This window comes from Phasianus colchicus, chromosome 5 (genome assembly GCF_987193195.1).
Source record: "Phasianus colchicus chromosome 5, bPhaCol1.hap1.1, whole genome shotgun sequence".
In the NCBI taxonomy this organism is placed as follows: domain Eukaryota; kingdom Metazoa; phylum Chordata; class Aves; order Galliformes; family Phasianidae; genus Phasianus; species Phasianus colchicus.
In genome coordinates, this window is record NC_143440.1 from 54673319 (window position 1) to 54693477 (window position 20159).

At 43.6% G+C, this 20159-nt stretch overlaps 1 protein-coding gene across 2 annotated transcripts in view; it reads right to left on the bottom strand.

Annotated features, from left to right (window-relative positions):
• The window catches only part of RHOJ (ras homolog family member J), a 51846-nt gene that overhangs the window by 10851 nt on the left and 20836 nt on the right, over positions 1-20159 (bottom strand). For both annotated transcript variants that reach the window (XM_090141795.1, XM_031605593.2), the window contains one exon: positions 2891-2949. In XM_090141795.1, coding sequence (XP_089997921.1) covers positions 2891-2949 — 59 coding nt within the window. The remainder of the gene's footprint in view (positions 1-2890; positions 2950-20159) is intronic.

The following is a 20159-nucleotide window of genomic DNA, read 5'->3' on the forward strand; positions in this document are numbered from 1 at the left end:
CCCCAGAAAATCTTTTCTTAAGGAGCATTCCTGATTGGTGTTGGTGGCACTGAGCATTGTTTATGCTGTAAGGAGGGACAACCACATGTCACAGTGCAGAGGTCAGGGCACACAGGAGCTCACATGGGTGTGTTAATGCACACACTGATACAAGATATTATAGGTATGAGTTGATCCCATGCATCCCCATTGGTGGGCTGGCTGGAGCCTCCAGAGCACCCCAGGTTCATGCTCCAGGAGAAAGCTGCAAAACCTTGCAATGGACCATTGTGAAATGGTCCACATCACATTGTTTCTTGTTCAGAGGCGGTTCACTGTTGAAGTAAAGCAAATAAAGAGGGTAAAAAAGGTGCTGGATGCTTGCCCTGCTTTGGGGCGTATCTGTAGTGACAGTGATGTTTGAGAAGGGACACGAGTCTTTGTGCACGTGGGCTGTAGCTGATCATTAATTCATTTCCTTGGCCCATGCTTGCATCCTGTTGGCTGTCATTTGGATTATGCAGGGCTTCCCAGCCACACTGCCTGGCCACTGGCTGAGCCTGTGATGTACTGTGCCCGAGAAAAGTACAACACTTTTTATTTTGTAATGTTGCTGCTGTCACGATCTCCCTGTGTACACTCCCTGGCATTAAAGCACTCCACACCTGATTCCAGCTTGTGGGGAAAAAAAAAACAACAAAGCAATGTTTTCTTTTCCCTCCTAGGACTTTTTGTGCCCAGAGACACAGAAAACCAGATCCCTGAGCTCTGGGGTCCCTGCCAGCTCTCCCTGCAGGCTGACAGAGGGTCCTGCTGCAGAAGTACATTCTCCAATTGTTATTTCATTAGCATGTGTTTTATAGCATCGTAATGTCAAGTGCTATTTTTGGCTATGACTTCACACCAGTGCCTTTGGAAAGCCACACAACACAAGGAGGAGTGAGGAAACAACCCAGATGATCTGTCGTTACAGCTTGAGCATGTGGGAAGCATCATCCCTGCTGCCTCCACGCAGATACAATCTGGTCATCAAACAGTGATTCATGCTCCAGGTTTTGCCTATATGGCCACGTCCTCTGAACCAAAGTCTGAGATGGAAATGGTCCCGAGGAGCTGGAAATGTTACTGGGAGGCAGGTGGTGGTCTGACTGGTTGGAAACAAGAGATGGCAATATGACTGTGGAGGAATGGAGGGAGGGTGAGGTCTGACAGAGGAACAGATTTATGGTTCTTTTGGCTCAGGAGAACAAATAAGAGGATGTGTTGCTGAGGAAATGGGTGGCAGGTGGTACTGTCAGCCCTTGAAAACAAGCAGAAATATTAAGGCACTGAGCGAAATCTGATTGAGAACTGAATATAACTCCAGTCTCGTTTGCAGAGGTTCACAGAGTTGCCAGATCGTGACAGACACACTGAGCTCTGCCTTTGTGAGTGCAGAAAAGAAAATTACACACGCACCTTCTTGAATATCTCAAGCGAAATGAAGACTTGGATCATTCTTTAGGACCAGATTTTAGATCATCTGTTTACACTTTGTAAATAGGAAGGATGAGTGGACTGTAACTGACACTGAGATAGCTATGATGTGGCCTACAGGCATGTGACAGCAAAACAACAACAACAACAAAAAGCAAAACCAAGAGTATAAATGCACAGGTCCTGCTGAGTGTAGCTTTTTCTGGAAGTGACAGTCTGTTGTGTTGCAGATTTTGACCTCTCTGCAAACTGCTGTGAAGTACAGTCTGCAATAAGTGGCCTCTTGCAGACAGGAGAGTCTCATTCTGCGTTATTTATGTATTTTATAGCAGCCATGGACAGCAAAGTGCAGACAAGGAGAGATCCTGAATGCAAAACCCAGCACCGAGAGCTGCTCTGTCCCAAGGAGAGAAGCAGGCTTTCATATCTGCTCCTCTCTTCTGCCTCCAGAGCCAGCTCTGACAGGAGGTGGATATTAGGGGGTTTGGATATTAGGAAAAAAATTATTCTCCAGAAGAGTGGTGAGGCATTGGCACAGGCTGCCCAGGGAGGTGGTGTAGTCACCATCCCTAGAAGTGTTCCAGAACCATGGAGGTGTGGCACTGAGGGACCAGTGGGCATGGTGGGGATGAGCTGTAATTGGGCTTAGGGATCTTGGAAGTCTTCTATAACTTTAATGATTCTATGATTCTATGAGTAGCTGGTAGATGTGGACGTGAGCCCTCCCTGGCTGGGAAGGAGCTGCGATCTGTTCCCTCTCCTCTTGCAGCTGATTTCCTGCAAGGTTTCTGTGCCACTGATGGTTTTTTCTTTGTTCTGTAAGTCACTGGCATTTTGGAGGTAGAAGAGAGAGTTCATCATGAGCCTGGTACCTTCTTCTGCTTGGAATGTGATCCCATCCAGGGATGAGTCCCCATCTGCCTGAGTTAACGTGTCTGCAGTCAATAGCTGGTGACTGATAGCCTGCTGTTGTATTATACTGGTTTTCTGGTCTTAGAAACTGGAATTCTCTGTATCTCCAATGCCACCATGTGGTAATTGTAAGAAAACAGTGACTTTTATAAAAGGCTATACCTCGTCTGTGTGGGGATGGAGTATGGGAGGCTGAAACTTCACCATCAGGCTTTGCTTTTTGCTTAGACAAAATCCCATTGTAGGGATGTATGTATGTGTGTGTGTTTTGTTGCTGAACCAGAATGAAATCTGCATGTAAAAAACTAAAAGGAGGTCTGCAGTTCAGCCATTACAGCTCATTGTCAGTTATTAAAATTTGTTTATTTAAAAAAAAAAAAAAACAACACAAAAAAACAACAACAAAAGCATCAAAACAACATGATAAAACAACAGCACAATCAACAAAACCTATATGTGATAGTAAAAAAAAAAAAAAAAAATCAAGAGAAAGGAAACTTATTGATGTTTTGCAGTCATTTACCTGCCCTGCTGTGTCATAAAGTCCCAGCAGGTGCTGTTGTCCTCCCACAGTCACGGTTACTGAAAAAGAGAAGCAGAGGGATGTTGCTTATGCACAAGCCAGTGGAATCATTTTAGTAACTTTTAATCCTGAAATGCCAATACACCCCTGTGCTAGATATTGGTTGTGTCTTACCATAGGCTTTGTAATGGAAAAGCACCTTCCAGTTTGTAGAAGATAATAGCCTCTAGACTGGGGAACAATGTCCTGCTGGAAATCTTTTAGACTTAAAATCTCTGTCACTGTGGCTGGACAGACTGATTATTCAGCAGCTTTACTTGCTTGCAAAGCAATGCGGTAATTTTGCTAGCAGATGAACAGAACAGAACTGACATCCTGAAAGCAGGAAGGCTCAGCAAGGAGCAGACTTGCTGATGAGAGCAGAACGGAACACTGCTGAGGCCGTCTTGTGATGTGGAAGGGAAAGAAGAGATGGAGAAGGGTTCAGGAGCCCTCCTTCATCTCCTCACTTAGGCAGGTAGCATGCATATAGTGCAGTTCTCACAGGGACTTGAAATGGGGCTAGCTGTTAGGTAGTAAATGCTTGAGGTCTGTGGGTGGGAAAGCCTAGGAAAGGGATACCAAGAGTTGAACTTTTCAGAAGGAGACACTGGTAAATGATTTCCCCTGGTAAATGGGAGTTTACTCTCTGGTAGAGTAATTGTCTTTGCAATGCATGTCTTAAGTCCATATCTTATAGTCAAGAGCAAATGCATTGTATATGAACTGCAGCAAATGCCTGGGTGTAGCAGGGACCACCAGCTCCTTCCTTCGATGCCTTTCAGAATGGTTTCTGAGAAGTGAAGTTATCGATGTACTGAATACCATGTTTTCTCCAGCAGCAGATACTCATGGGGATACTGTCAATGCTTGCTGGGAAACATTTCCTTCCCTCCTGAATACAGTTCAGTAGAAGTTTTTGTAAGGAATTGGGAATGCCCTTTCCCATTCCCAATGTCTGTTGTTCTCTGAGGCTTAGCCCAGGCAGGACAGGAATGTGTTTTGTAGGATCTTGTTTGGAAATAATGATTTTAAAAATATAGTATTTGTAAATCTTCGTGTCCTAAAGCATAATTTCAAATGTGGGATTTCTATGACTGAAATGTGAGAATCCCTGTTATGCTCCAGATAGAGATTGAAACCCAGACATGCCTCATGTCAGTCTCTAATTCCCTTTGTTTCCCATAACACAGCATCTAAATACTGCTGAGACTACATGTCCCAGGCTTGAAAAAAATAGCAGTTTGAATATTCAACAAGAATACAAAGTCATTACAGCAGTACGTTTTTGTAGCTCCTTCTGTGTACTTCAAGTGCATTCATGAATCTTGATTCTGGTCATGATTTTTTTTTCCCAAAAGCATATATTTTTAGCTGATCCATATGAGGGAAATAGGAATAGAGATGCCAGGGGTTAACCTCACACATGCTGCTCAGTGTCCAGCAAACTTCATTTAAGCTGCCATGGACCTAGCTTCAGGAGATGTTACAGCTCCACCAAAAGCTAGGAATGCTAAGGGAATCTCAAATGGAAGCCATAAGGACACTGATGACATCTGGCACCCACCGAAGTCAGCCAGTCAAAAGAAGTGTAAGACCTTAATGACATGTCCCTGCCATTCTGATAGGAATGACAATCCATTCATTTCAGTTTTGTCCCCCTGCAGCTTTTTTCTCTTGGAAATGCTATGACTGAATTCTGGGGTGGACATCATGGTAGATGAGGAGTGGTGTGATGGGACCCCTGGCTCCCCCAGGTCTGCAAGCAACCCCATGACTCAAAACTGGATCATTTTCCACTTCCATGTGTGTGAGAGTCATCTCCAGGAAATCAAGTGACACATCGCTTCTGGCATGTCCCCCAGCTTCCTCCTCTTTGAAAAACAAGATCTGATTACAAAGAAAGTGATTTTCTACCTCAGGTTTATCCTGCTGGTTACACATATCCTTTGTGAAATGAAAATCAGAACTATTCTGTTTTGCCCTGTAATTGGCCTAAATACCATACTTTAAATGTAGAATTGTACTCAATGCCTTTCTTTAATTGCTGCTGTAATCATCTGCTAGCAGCTCGTACAGGACTCTGCTAGCCAATATTTTTCAAAAGAAAGCCTGTAAGTCTCATGATTTGCTGTCATCTCAACCCTGGGTGAGATCTCTCTTCTGCTGAGCAAATACAATTGCCCATCTGATATTTACAGTATCTAAAATACACTTCCAAGGTGGGAGCACAGGGAGGCCTCTGAGGCTGGGATTCAGCTGATTGCACTCAGTGGAGCTCTTGGGCTAATGAGGTGGTGAGGAATTCACTGCTTTGTCTGTAGCCCACAGATGTTCAGTGATTTTAAAGTTGGATAGGATTCGCAGCATCGTTCATTCTGCTCTGAATAGCATATCTGGTGTCTTCCTACAGGGTATTTTTCTTGTTCTTTTACCATTCCTGTAGCTCTTCACCAGATTCCTATTCAAGTAGTCAGTGAGATGAGACACTGAGGTCTTAGCAATGGTTTCCTTAATGATTTAGCCAGTGGTAACATGACTTTGCTATTCCTACCTGTCTTTCCTCAGTTGCTGACCTAAAGCTTGCATTGGCTGATTATTCTCATTACTTAATGAGCCTTGCAGAAGGTTTTGCTTTTCTTTAGCCCAAAGCAAATTCATTCTTGCCTTTTGATGTTGTAATTGCTCTGATTATATTCTTTTTTACTCTGCGTTTGCATGGAAAGCCTGGAGACTGACTCAGACGCCCAATGAAGCTTCTCAAGGCAGGAGGCAAATAGCCACATGGGGTCACACAGAGTTCTCATGGTATGGAAGACAACGTTAAAGATTTCTGAGAGACTGGGATTGACTATGCAGGGACAAGCTTTTGGAGCACCATGTTTTGGAAGCACCTGAGATGCAATACTGAAATGCTTTCGAAGTTTCCTTTCCAGGCATCACTCTCCTGTCTCTAGGCATTGCACTTCTCCTTAGGCTCTAATTTCTCTCAGCTCTCTCATGATTAGGGATGAGCAGAGACAAGCAGCAGGATATGTGTAACAATGGGCACTCCTGCCTGCCCCTTGAACACTGTGAAATATTGGAATCAGTGGGAAATTCCAGTGGAATTAGTGGGAAAACTCCCAATCCTAACCTGCATTGCAGCTGCATTGGAAAAGCAGTCCAGTACCAAGTGACAGCTCTGTTGTCCCATTCTGCAACAGGAATAGATGCATCCAGACAGTGTCATCTCACAAAACGATTTATGATTTACTTTGTGTTTTTTAGCATCTTGAGCAGATAGAGACCATAGATTTATATCTTGCCTGCAGCTCTCCACAGCTGGGCATTTGCTGTGCAGAGAAAGCTAGCAGAAGAGAGGTATCTGTCCACTAATCATTTTTATTCAAACAGCTGATATGAAGTGCTGCAAATCTTTCAAAGTACATTGAGAAGATAGACTTTAGTGTTGGCCAGCCTACATGACAGAGAACACAAAAGCAGTGGAAGTGGATTAAGAAGATCAAGCAGAGTGCATCTGGTCCAGAAATGACTGAATGAAAATGGCAATTCCCAAAGCTTTCAGAACAAGCACAACACTAAAACATGAGCCAGCTTCTTCCCACTTCGGGATGTTACTTATTTATAGACAGCATGAATGAAGTTGATTTATTGGAATCATTGACCTCACTGTCTGTAAAATCAGCACTGGAGGATTTGTCATGCATTTCAGTGAGTTACTGCTCTGCTGATCAATCCTTGAACAAATTCAGCTTTGTTGATAGCAGAGACCAAGGGGCCTTGGGGTCTCTGAAGGAAAGCTGTGCCCAGTTTTCCTCCAATATTATGGTACTGAGGGAGCTCTTGGAACCTCAGTGTTGTGCAAAGCTCTTTTAGATGAAAAAGACTACCCTGATTACAGTGCTTGGGGAATTGAGGAACACTGACATTGTATCTACAAGTATTTTGTTAGGTTTAATTCAGTCTTAAATACAGGGCTGTGCACAGCAGCAGGCTGGGAGGTGCTTCCTGAGTAATTCAGCTCACTGTGCACCATCATCTGTCCCCATGGAAGGCAGTTCTGCTCCCAGGTTAGAAATTAATAATAACTGCCTAAGTAAATGCACTAAATTTGCAGACAAATAGACTCTGTTGTGCGCATTTCAATTATACTGTAGTTAAGGGTCTTTTTACTCTTTCCTGAAAGTAATAGCTCTAAATCCAAGCAAACCTTAGAGGTACAGTGTAGCATTAAGTAGTTAAATAGATAGACCCTGAACATATTATTAAAAATATTATGATCATTTCTAAATAATGAAGAACATAGGATATCATCCTAACCCTGATGGAAGGGAAATGCCCTTTGTGATATCATGTGATTGTTTCTGGCATTGGGATGAGGGAGAGAAGAAAATTTTGGCTGTGATTGTAGCATGAACCTATCCAAAAACTGAAAGGCAGAATGCAGATTATTATCTATATTTCTATATTTTTTAGCTCTACTAAATATTTTTAAGCTTCCGTCACCACGTCTAGATCACAATGTCTAGAAATAGGTTTTGCTGAGCTGGGATTATGGCTCAAGTCAATAGCAAAGGCTATTGTAGTGCTGAGATAAAGAGCTACTGATAATTGGAATAATCTTATTATTATATATAAACTAGCTGTGCTGACCTGACCTGAACAGATGCTATGGCATTTTCATTTATTTTAACACAGATGAAGTCAGTCAAGACTCCTTAAAGCAGCCCTTTATTGAAACCCAATTCAGCAAAGAATGTCTTTGGAGTCATTTAACAGAGATGTTATGAGCATGGTGAGTACAGCAAGGAGTGTGACTTTTTCTCCAGAGAGAAAAGGTGGGAACAAAGGGAGTCTTTATCAAGTGTTATCAAAGGAACATGAGACTTCATAAGCAGTACTGGAATAAATGGAAGATTAGTGGCAAAATGAGACAAATCTCACTGAAATGTGCCCAGGCATTACATAGGTTATTTTTCAAAATAATTACAGAAGTTGTTTGTGTGGTTGGTGGAATCCAGGCAGTTCTCTACTACTTCTCTTCTTGGACTGCTGGAGGATTAGAGGGAGATTTATTTATTTATCTATTCTTTTTTTTTTTTTTTTTTCCTAGAAAGGAGAGAGAAGCAGTCTGGAGAAGCAAACACTACATTGTCTCCTTAAAAGTAGTGGTGATCTGTCATGGTCTCATTGGATGGCAGTGAGAGTGGAAAGAGACAAAATCTCTGCTCTGCAGTGGCCAGGTTGTCCTCACTGTGAGCTGGCTCTTAGATGACAGAGCAGCTATTTCACTGTGACTTATACTGGCAGAAGACCCTACGCCCTGAACTTGACAGAGGTCCTTGGCACTTGCTGAGAAAAACTTCAGCAAAGGCGTTTTAATCCTCAGCAGCTATAACTTCAGTGGATTGCATTTTTCGAGGCTGACAGACTGAGGAGCTTTTACTTCTAGCATTCCTGAAGCATTCCTGGCTGAGCGTGTGGCCAAGGAGCCTCTTGGTCAGACAGTCTGCTGGTCATCCCACATTAGTCAGTAGTGGTAATTGTGGTAGAATGGCCAAGGAATGAGGGGCATGGAGCTAAGATGGATGTATCCTGGAAGCTGGGTGTAGGAGGTGGAGACGTGCTGCTCCGGCTGCTGGATGTGCTTCAAGGGAAAAATGGCTTCTCTGTTTTGAATCATAGAATATCCCATGTTGGAAGAAGCCCGTAAAGATCACAGAGTCCAAGCTCTGGCTCCACACATCACAACCTGAACCCTATATCTCAGAGTGGTGTCTCAGTGCTCCCTGAGCCCACAGCCCTGGGCAGTCTGTCCCATGCCCACCGCCCTCTGGGACACAGCCTTTCCCTAACCCCCGCCTGGCCCTCCCCTGACGCAACTCCATGCCATTCCCTTGGGCCCCTCTGCTCCCAGTGAGGAGCTGTAGACCACCATGAGGCCTCCACTCAGCCTCCTTATTTGTCTTGCGCTCCATACCCTTCCCATCTTTTCCTCAACAAAATCTACAGGTGCCAAAGCTAGAAGGCAAGGAAAATCTAGTTGTACACAGGAGGTGCCAGGAACATATTTCCCATAGCAGCCTGATATTAGAGGAAATACAAGTTGTTTGAAACAACTTGAAAAGCATGTACCTGCTCCTGGGCCCATAGAGGGCCATGGCAAAAAATGCTGCTTTGCATTTCCCAGAAAGAACATCAGGAAATAAAAATTGTGCTCAGGCCCAGCAGCTCAGCAACTTCAGCTGCTATTTGTCCTGCAGTTTGAGATCAGCCCAATATTTGTCCAGCAGCTCTAAACATATACACGACTGAGGAAGCAGAAATGTTAAAAACCATAAGCAGAAATCTTGGAAATATTCAAACTTTCTGATAAAAAAAAAACACCCTGAAGTTAGAAGATTATATATATATTTTTTTCTCAGCTATCATGGAGGTTTTGAGCATTGTTAATGCTTTCTCTATGCCCTGCTGAAAGGCCTACCACTTTCCTCTCAGTGTGGCAGCCACTGGGGACAATGAACTGACTGTAATGTAGGAAAAGCAACCGATGCAGATGGCTGAGATGCCAGGTCTTAACCCTCTGTGAGAGGGAGAGAAGGTGAGTGCCAACCTGAGCCTATGAGATCCTTAACCTTTATTTTTGTGAAGCAGAAGGTGGGACAGGGTACGATCATAGAGCCATAAAACAGCTTCGGTTGGAAGGAACCTGGCTGGTACAAAGGGCCCTGTGCAGTTTGGCCTTGGGCATATCCAGGGATGGGGCACCCACAGCTATCTGGGCAGGCCCCCATGACCTGTGAAGGGTACTTTCAACCCCACATACATCTGTGGTATAATTTGGAGACTTTTCAGGCTGTTGATCTTGCAAGAGGCTGAAGGGGCTGGTTGATCTGGGCCAGGAGCGTTTTGTCCTTTGAACAGAAAAAATAATCCAAAATCCCACATAGAGCTGGACCAGAATTTTCAGCTAAAGATGTTGGGTCAAAATTTTGAAGGTAGTTGCATTACAACTAAGGCTGACATGGATTGGTGTGCATACCCCTTTGATTTATAAATCCTGAAGTGAAGCAGCTCTGCTTTTCCAGCAGTCTCATTTATTTACTTATTCATTTTACTTTTATTGTGGATGCCTCATCCCTGGAGGTGTTCAAAACCAGGCTGGATGGGGCCCTGGGCAGATGGTCTAGTATTAGAGATGGAGATTGTTGGCCCTGTCTGTGGCAGTGGGGTTGGAGCTTGATGATTCTTGGGGTCCCTTCCAACCCAAGCCAACCTATGATTCTATGATGATTTGCAGAAAGTTTTCTCTTATGCACGTTTTATATTTTTTAGCCTCTTTTAAAAAATTAATTCTGAAATGCACAGCTTTTTCAAGAGACAGGAATTTCTGCTCTTTAAACTTCTAGCTCTTTGGTTAGAATTAATGCATCTAACCATTCTACTAATCATTCCATTCAATCCAATACTTCCATATTGAAGTAGCTTCAATACTACTTTTGAATCATATGCTTCAGCTGAGCTGAGTTTCCAGGAATATCCTGCCCTCCCTGTTGGCTGTAACCCCACTCAGACTGTATTTACTCTTGAAAAAATTTATTAGGCTTCATTCACCTTTTCTTCTGCCTTGTGAATATCAGAGGCAGCTCTGCTGAGCTCAGAGGAATGGCTTTTGGTTGGGAGGAACATCCATCATAATGTCTTCTGGTTGGAAGAGTTAAGTGAATGAATTTTGAAACAAGTGCTGTGTATTTTTATGTAAATTGCCGTTCAATGGCTTTATTTTAAAAAGTGGTGGTCACTTCAGTTCCAGAAGAGAGGAAATTTATGGTGAAATGATTATTTTTATCATATTTCCTCTGTTCCCTTAAACAAAAAAGAACCTCATCAGCAAAATACAGCATAGCAGCGTATACCTCAGGTAGAAAAAATAATATTAGCCTGTAGGAAATCTGGCTTCTCTACAAATTGTTCTTTCATCCGCCAGAAACATTATTTATTTTTCATCTATCATTATTGAAAGCTGTATTTGCTTAATAATTGACTGAAATAGAGCGTTCTTAAAGCAGGCATTCTGAAAGATAGTTTTCCACACAATGCCTGGTAATTTTTTTTCTATTTCACACTGCTCTCCTGAGAACCAAAATCCCAGCCCCCCCCACCCCGCCTTGTTTTCTGAGGCTTTAATCTGTATCAGAAAAGTTGACACAATTCTTTGCTTACATGAAAGCGACACTAATGGGGATCAGGTCTGACTTCAGAATAAAGGGACTTTGAAGAAAAAATCAGAGAATGTTGCAAATAAAAGGGAAATTAATCCAGGTAGAAAATCTATAGCTACTTTCTGCAAATTATTACCAAGCATGATGTGAATTGCGCCTTTGATTTGAGTGCTGGTTAGCACAGTGAATGGATTTTAAGCAGCATATTTTACACAGCCAGAGACATGAAAAGCCTTGTTTTTAAAGGAGACATTGTTCTCTGCTTCTATTTTTATGACGGCAACACCTAGGATCATGACTCCATTGTATCAGGCCTGTGCAAACACAGGGGCAGAGACCAGCCTGGCTCTGCAGAGCAAACATGCTAACAATGAAGGTGGAGAAGGAAAATTTCCTGTTTCACAGCAGGGGAAGTGAGGTGCCCAGAGGTGATGCAGCTCCTCGGGGCCAAGCGGGCAGCCTGAGACTGTCATGGGTGCAAAGCCCACAGCTTCAGGTTGGGTATAAGGAAAAGGTTATACACCCAGAGGGTGGTTGGGCACTGGGACAGGCTGCCCAGGCACAGCCCCAGTCTGCAGAATTAAGGGGTGATGGGCACTGCTCTCAGACATAGGATTTTGCTTTTGGGCTGTGCTCTGGTGAGCCACGAGTTGGGCTCGATGATCCTTGTGGATCCCTTCCAACTTGGGATATTCTATGATTCTCTGATCTTCTGAGCTGTTATCCAGGGCAATAATGCCCAAACCCAGCCCTTTTGGTGTCAGAACATCAGATAACCTATTCTTCCAGTTTCTGTCCTGTCAGAGTCTGATGGATTCCCAGAAATTCTTTCAGAAAGAGCAACCAAGGAGTTAAGCTGCCAGGTTAAGTAAAGCAGGGATCAATTCAGACACCTCTAAGCTCAGTTTCTGAAGCCTTTTCAGTTGCCTCAGACTGGCAGTATGAAGGATATCTCTTAGTGCTCCCTGCAAACTCACATGAGTAAGGAAAACAACCATGAAGTTGCACTGGGATGGAGGTACATGGGGCAGGTTGATGCTGGTTTTAGACCCTCTCTAAATGCTGCTTACATGGGAGGAGGAAGCACCATGTCTGTCTGGGATGTGTCTGTCTGTCAGCCTTCTGGCTCTGATACAATGGGGTGCACTGCTCTGCAATTAGTGGCTGCATTGTTTGCTTGCTATGACTTGTGGCAAAGCAAAGTGGAAGGAAAGAGGAAGTGAGTGTGGACTACAGAACTTTGGCCTACAACCTGAAGACACTGCTGAGAAAAAAAAAAAAAAAAAAGCTTGACTTTTGCATTATGTGCTGGTATTTTTAGTGCTTTGAACAAAGGATCTTTTCTCTTTTCTCTGTGCTTTTCTGTCTTTTTCAGCCTAAGGCTGGGTAAAGCAGGTGAATTTTCACTCTAGAAAGCACAGAAGATAGAATAAGCTCAGCTGCTTTCACCTAGTTCACTTTGCCTTTTTCACAGATCTCAAGATTATCCAGAGCTCCAATCCAGGTGGAAGGAGGACAAGGACAAAACCACTGCAGAAACGGTGCCTCCACTTTGGCTGTAGGTTGTGTGTAACCAGGCAGGGAGCATCTGCAAGGATTGGGCTGTGCAACCTCAGCCTCATGGGATGATGGGCAGCAGGAAGGCAATGCAGTCCTGCTCAGTGCATCTGTTCCAGGCTCAGCATCGTGGCACTTCCACCTTTACCTAATGATCCAACCATGAAAGTCTGAAAGTAAAACTTTTCCTAAACACCAACACCATCAATGCAAAATCAAGCATTCTTCCACCCACAGTCTTCAGGACTTTGGTTAAAACAGAATCTACGGAAGAGCTAGTTGGGGAAATGCTTGCAGATCTCCAGCACTGTGGCTCAGTGGCTGTAGGGAGGTGAGCTCTGCCTGTGCCCATGCTGACCTGGTACTGCAGTGAATGTTCCGTGCTGTGGGACAATAAATAGTATTCATATCCCTCTCCAGAGCCCACCACACAGCTTAGAGTGCAGAGGATGCTTTTCTAATGCAACTTGCCAGCAGCACGCTCTTGTGTGTGTGTTTTTTGTGCTCCTTGGCCAAGTGACATTTTCCACAGATGGTGCCTGAGCTCAGTCTGCACCTGCACATGTGTGTAAATGGGGCCACAGTTATCCAGTTTGTTGGAATCGTGCTTTCAGCCTAAGACCATTTTTTCTTCACTTCGTATGCTTAGAGCAAAAGAATTTGATCTCTTGCATACACCAAATTTTTACTGCAATGGATGTGCTACAATTACTGTCCTCTCCTACTGTACAAATCAAATTTGTTGTTCATTTATTTCCCCTCTGGCATACAGCCTCTTTGTCTGTTGTTGTTTTCTCAGCATTTATCATCATAGCCAAAAAGCAAGCTGCAGTATCTGGAAGCTATACCTACGTTATTAAATAACTCTAAGAATACTCATGGGGAGATGGGCTTTTTCTGGCTTGAAAAACACAGCACAGTAAAAGGGCTGAATTTCATTTTGCTAAGGTTCTTGCAGGGATGCTAGAACAAATGGGCAGCTCTTTCTGTGTAATATTAACATAGATCTAAGTGCTTCCTGGTCCTCTTGGAGAATGATTATTTAGAGACATAAGTCTGGCGGTGGCTTCCTGGGTTGTTTCATCCTTGGAGTTGACTTAAATAGGTTGTAACTTGAGGTGGCTATGGGAGATGATTGAGTGACTGTTGACATTTATAAGGATTCAGGATCCTTGTGAATCAGAACCATGATTTGGAGGAGAGTGGAAAAGCTGAGGGTGCAGGCAGAGTTGCAGACTTCTCGCATCACAGAATTTTCCCCTGCCAGCTGGCATAGCTGTGCCACACAGTGCATATCTCAGGGGAAATCCCTCTGACCGAACCGAATGGATGCAGCAGAGATGTAGTGGAGGTATGTGACACAGCAGCTCAGTGTGGAGTGGGATGGACAGAGCTGTCTGGCTGATGGTGATGCACACAGCTGGTTTTGGCAGTTTCACTGCCCAGGCAGTGTTGAGTCTGGTCTGATGCAAACTGGCATGCTTCATTGCGGAGGCTCATATGGCAAACATTGATGCTTGGCACATATTCTTGAACTGTTTGCCTCTTAACTTGCCATACTTCTGTCTTTGCTATCTGTTTTTAATTCTGTCTCTGGTCCACACACAGTGAGATGTCTGCATTGTATCACTGAGAGGGACTGAATGATGCCTTGCCCTGAGTACTCAGACACTGGCGCACCTCCTGCCATCCCGAGAGTCATGCAGCAGGTCAGCCTGGTGCTGCAGTGTGTAAGATAAGGTATTCTGGTGCTGGTTTCCCCACACACAATTTTTAGTAAAATTCTGTAGTGCCTTTACCCTTACCTAATGTAGAAAGATAAGCTGTCTCTAATCTACTTATTAGAAGATCCACAACTCTGCAGGTCAATGAAGAGTCAAAAGCATCGTTTAATAGCTGACCTGTGCTGCTGGCCCCTGCCTGTAAGTGGGTTCTTGCAGGGAATCCAAAGCAGCTGCTTGGCAAGGATCTGTGATGTGTCTGTGCAAATCACAGCCTGGGGCCAGAGGCTGATTATTTCTGAATGGGTGGCATTTTTTTCTTCCAGGAATGTTGTGTCATTGTGTCTGAAATGTCTTTCTCCTTTGCAGTGACAGAGGCTGATCTAGCTTCCACTGCTGCTCTGGGGTCCTTGCTCACAAGGATGTGGATACAGAATCTGGGTTTATTCTCAGTTCAAAATACTACCAGGAAAAACCCTGTAAAATCCCCACTGGGAAGGTTTCTCCTCAATTACTGCTGTCTCATTTCCCCCCATCAAATTCCTCATGGACTTGTCATCAGTATTCATCTTGCTTGTGCGGTTGGTTCTGCCTTGACCCACACTGTTCCCTGGAGGGGAGGGGCATCCTGGTCTGAGTCAGATGAGCTCTGCTCATACCCTGCATCCTCCATGCTCTGATGTGTGCTTTGCAAGCACCAGCCGTGCTCAGGCCCACTGCAACACACTTGGCTGTATGCTGCACATTCACACTGCAGTACCTAGTTCTCAACAAGAGAGCCTAGGCTGTACCTAGGCTCAACAAGACCAAGTGTCAGGGACTGCACTTTGGTCACAACAACACCGTACAGTGCTACAGGCTTGGGGCAGAGTGGCTGGAAAGCTGTGCGGAGGAAGAAGTTCTGTGGGTGTTGGCTGATGCTCGACTGAACGTGAGTCAGCAGTGTGCCCAGATGGCCAAGAAGGCCAATGGTATCCTGGCTTATATCAGCAATAGTGCAGCCAACAGGAACACTGAGATGATGGTCTCTCTGTACTCAGCGCTGGTGAAGCTGCACCTTGAGGGCTGACTTCAGTTTTGGGCTCCTCACTACAAGAAAGACATGGAGGCCCTAGTGCTTCTAGCCCAGGGGTCTGCAGGACTCATGTTACAGAGCTTAGGAAATACTCATATCAGCTTTCTTTGGTGCAGGCCTTGGTAAGAAACAAGAGCACCCTCTGGTGCTGGGTGGAAGATGTACAATGTCATCTTCCTCCGGTGACACCACAGGCTGCATTGAGATCATCTGCAAACTGCTTCTACAGGTACCAACTTCAGCACTGCTTAGGGAAGGTTAGTTGCACAGGAGGACTTGCAAACAGCTGACACTTGTGCTGACAGGAGGGTTAAAAGACAGTGAAGCACATCTGACAGGCACACTCTTGCCTTGCACAAGGCTCTGAGAAGAGAGCATTTGTCAGAAGGGATGCAGTGGGTACATGGCTGGCTGTGTTGTGCTGCCTGCAAAAAGGTTTGTAGTGTCTTCAAACACTACTTACTCTCAAATAATGAAAAATGTTTAGAAGTCAGTGTTGTTGCAAATAGTGCTAAAAAGAAATTATCTGGTAAGGTTCCACTGCTAAACACTTTGGCACTAATCTTGTGGTTGGACATGTGTGGGTTTGTGTTCCTGCAGAGCCCCTCGGACTACAGAGGAAGCACACACAGGGTTGTAAGCCATCTGTTTGCCTGAGATTTTGCTGAATGGGGTCTTAGTGGGGGGTTTTGAAAGGCAGCTGGATGATTTTAATCCGTTAATTCTCACCAGGAACTGCAACGCATAGGTGACTTTTGACACTTCAGTCACTTTCTTGTTTACCAAGTATTGAATATATGTTTCAAATTTTCAGTTTTTTTTCCAGCCATTCTCACTCCTTCATCCCACTATAATCTACCTTGTTACCCATCATCGGGGTCCAAATTTTCATGGAATCATTAAGATTAGAAAAGACCACTGAGATAATCAAGTCTAACCCCAGCCCATCCCCACCATGCTTGCTAACCATGTCTCTCAGTGCCATACTGTCATGTTTCTTGAACACCTCCAGGAACAGTGACTCCACCACTTCCCTGGGCCCCAGTATTTCTGTAAACCCCTTGGCTTCAACCAGCTGGACACCAGCCGGATATAGGAGAAGCTTTGGATGGAAATACTCAGAAATCCATGGGATTTGCATAGGTCCCACTCTACTGCATATGCACCAAATCTTGGTGAATCCAAAATTGAATGAGTCACCCAAAAATAAAAAAAATTGTTTAACTGAATCTTGAATTTCAATCAGATCTTTCTAAAGGCAAAACAAACATTAAATAGTAGCTGAACAGTTAGTTTTAGAGTCTGGGACCTGTGGTGTGTGTGCACTCAAGCTTCTTCTTGGTGGTGATGGGAACTTAGTGAACACAGTTCCTGCAAGGCTGGTGACGGTAACCCCAAGTCTTTTCAGTGACAAAAGACAACTGCCTTCTTTGTTAAATACAGTGCTGCTAAAAAATGCCCCAGAAGTTTGTCCTGGTGGAGAGGCTGTTTTTCCTTCTATCAGTGCTCCATGTCAGAGCTGTGCTCTCAAGGGACGTCTGTTCCTGAAAAGTCCCTTCACTTCCATGCCTTCCAAGGTCAAGCTTCAACGCGAGATTTGAAGATGTTAAATGTCAGCAAACAGTGGGGCAGTTTGTTAAGCACACTCAGAATCTAAGTAAATTGTCTTTTTCTGCCCTTGCTGCACAAGCTTAAAAATGTAAAGAAATTCCAGCAACTTGCTACCAAATTGCTGCTCTTCTGATACTGTGACTTCTGCATATATGCCCAGTGTTCCCTGCCTATCACATGGGTTATATTTTCTGTTCTTTGCCATTGCAGCTTTTATTAAGTGTCTCTTGGGCTGAGTCCCGCTGAGTCAATGGAAAAGTACTGTTGCTGCACTGGAAGCAGGAACTGACTGTTGGGTTCTTTCTAGTTTGAACTTGACACTGGCTGTAATTCGCAACATATGCAGCAAAATGGGTAATAATAGACCAGTAACAAGTGTTACCTTTTATTCCGAGAAGGTAAATTAGTATATGTGCATGTGTGTCTATCTCCTCTGTGTTCTGTTGTGCTCTACTTTCAGAGTTCCTTCTTTAGGACTGTAGTGACGCTTTGCACAGAAGATTTGAGAGTTGCAACTTTCAGTAGGAAAAAAAATGCTGAGCTTTGTCAGATGTTTGAACCAGTGTTTGAGGTCAGCCAGACGAGAGGAGAATTCTCATTGAGAATTCTGCCCTGTTAATGAATTGTAGCAGTTTTGCACTCGTTAGATATCAGCCCAATATAGGCTAGCACTCCTGTGGCTATCTAGGTAGCATATAGCTAGTGTGATCCAGCACCACATGACAGCCAAGTTCAGGACATTGGAACTCTCAGATCACCAGGGCTGAGTTCTCCCTTGCTTTGAAGGCGAGATCACGGGCTGCACGTAGAGATGAGTGAAGATGTTTGCTGCTAATTCTGCTGGCTGGGATGTCTTGGAATCATCCCGGGTGAGAGAGTTTTTGCTTATCTCATGCATGGATGAGGAAAGTAAAAAAAAGGTTCTGCAGAAAGAAGCCTCCAGAAGTACTAAGCGCTGGGGAAAGTGAATACTTATTTTCAATTTGGAAAAGAGGATTTTGGGCTGTAGGCTGTGCACAGATGTGCTGTCCTGCATCTGGGATACTGCAGGGACTCCATCTACTAAGACTGAACTTTGCAGAACATGAAAACCAGCCAATGCTTCCAGTGTATAGCACATACTTAGGAAAATGGCTCTGTTGTACCCAGCTTTACATCTTTAATACAAAAAGACTGCATTGTACTTTCCAGGCACGGCCTGAATGCAAATTCATAAATATGGTTTATATGGCTGCTTTGCTTCCACAAGCTTTTTCTTACAGTCCCTACTTACTAAAATGTTAAGTCCTTCATTGAAATTCCACCTCCAGTGGAACAGCCCTCAATGAGCTGTCCCTGGGAAAACAGAGCAAGCTATGACAGCAGAGGCATTGTGATGAGCTTCCCCTATGCTCTCTTGGCATTTATTGAAAATTTTCCATTATTTTGGATAAGGGGTCAGTGCTCCTCTGGAATCTCATCTATGCTTTTGATTCTCTATTATCTAGCAAAACATAGCATCATTTAAAACAAGCAGCAGAATCAGAAACCAGCCCTTGGATAACTTGGGAAGAGACTGTTTTAATAATATTTTTTTCAATGATTCTGTGACTCAGGTAGCAATGAGCTGCCATACCCATCTGACCCTGTATATTTAGATATAAATTGTTTTTTACAAGATCAAAGATCTGCACGTGTTTTTCATGTGTAATGTCTTGCGAAGGCATAAATATCTGTTATATTTTGTCCTAAACATGGAAAAACAGAATCTACTGTAAAGTGTGCCGTGGATGTGACTATCCTTGTGTTTTGTTAGAGTCCTTACTGGGACTGATTTTGATCTAGAATTACTATCCTGTATTTCCCTTTATCTTTTTTTTTTAAAAAAGAAACATTTTAAGGTGTCTATATGCACACAATCCAAGAGCTTTCAGACAGACTTTGCAAACTTACAGCTCTCTGTTCTCCTGCTCAATAGCAGCATTAACAGCACCTTGCCATACTTGTTGTTATTGCTGCTCTGGCCTCAGTAACAAAGATCATTGAATCAAGCTGGCTTTAATCCCTTCTCTGACTGCTTGAGTCCCTCTCAGTTTGAAGAGATTCACCTCTTCCACGTTTGATTTTGACAGAATTGCTTCCAGTTCCCTTACTTAGAAGCAGACAGTGATATCTTTTAGTTGTAAAATTGATAAGGAAGATGAGGATAGAGGAAGAAAATACAAAGACAGAAGGGGAGGAGGCAGACACTGCAGCAGACAGTGTGGACTATTGCCTAGCTTTATCAAACACCTGCTTTTGGTAGCTAGGAAGTTACAGCAGATGTTTTACAAAGGCAGAATGCACGTTTCAGTGTATAATTATATGCTTACAATGTAGTGATATGGATAATTATCACCATTTCAAAAATAAAAATCCTCCTTTATTTTTTTTCTTTTTATTTTGTTTTACAGCTATTTCGTGATCATAAAGTACTGCCCTGCACCAGATCCTGATGCACTGACTGTGAACATGACTTCAGACCCAGGACAGCCAAGTGCTAGCCCACACAACTGAGGTTGTCATGATCTGGCCCCATGCACATCATCTCTTTCAGTGAGTGGCAATCTCTCCTTTGATCCATGCAGACATTTCATGAGGTAAAGTCCTTAATTTCAAGCCTTGCAGCTTGCACATGTGTGCCTGTCAGCCACCAGGGACTACTAAGATTCCAGTTAGAACTGGCACTTTTGATTTTCCTTGCCTTGCACTGGGAGATATATGAGAGTTTGTTTATGTGAGATCTGGGAGAACAAAGGTGAATTAAATCCCACCCTTCCAATAAGATATATATTTTTTCAACCTTGAAGCAAATTTTCTGTGTCTGTGTGTTTTGGCTTTTAAACTCAATAGCCTGCAGGCATTAACCACGTCAGCAAAGAAATGGAAAGCTCACTATCAGAAGGTTTAAAACTGAAAACCAGAGTCTATAACAACAGCAAATAGGATATCAAAGACATGTCCCTCTGCTTGATCCTTTCACTGAACTGGAGCTGGACTGATGATGTGAAGGGTGTTTTGTT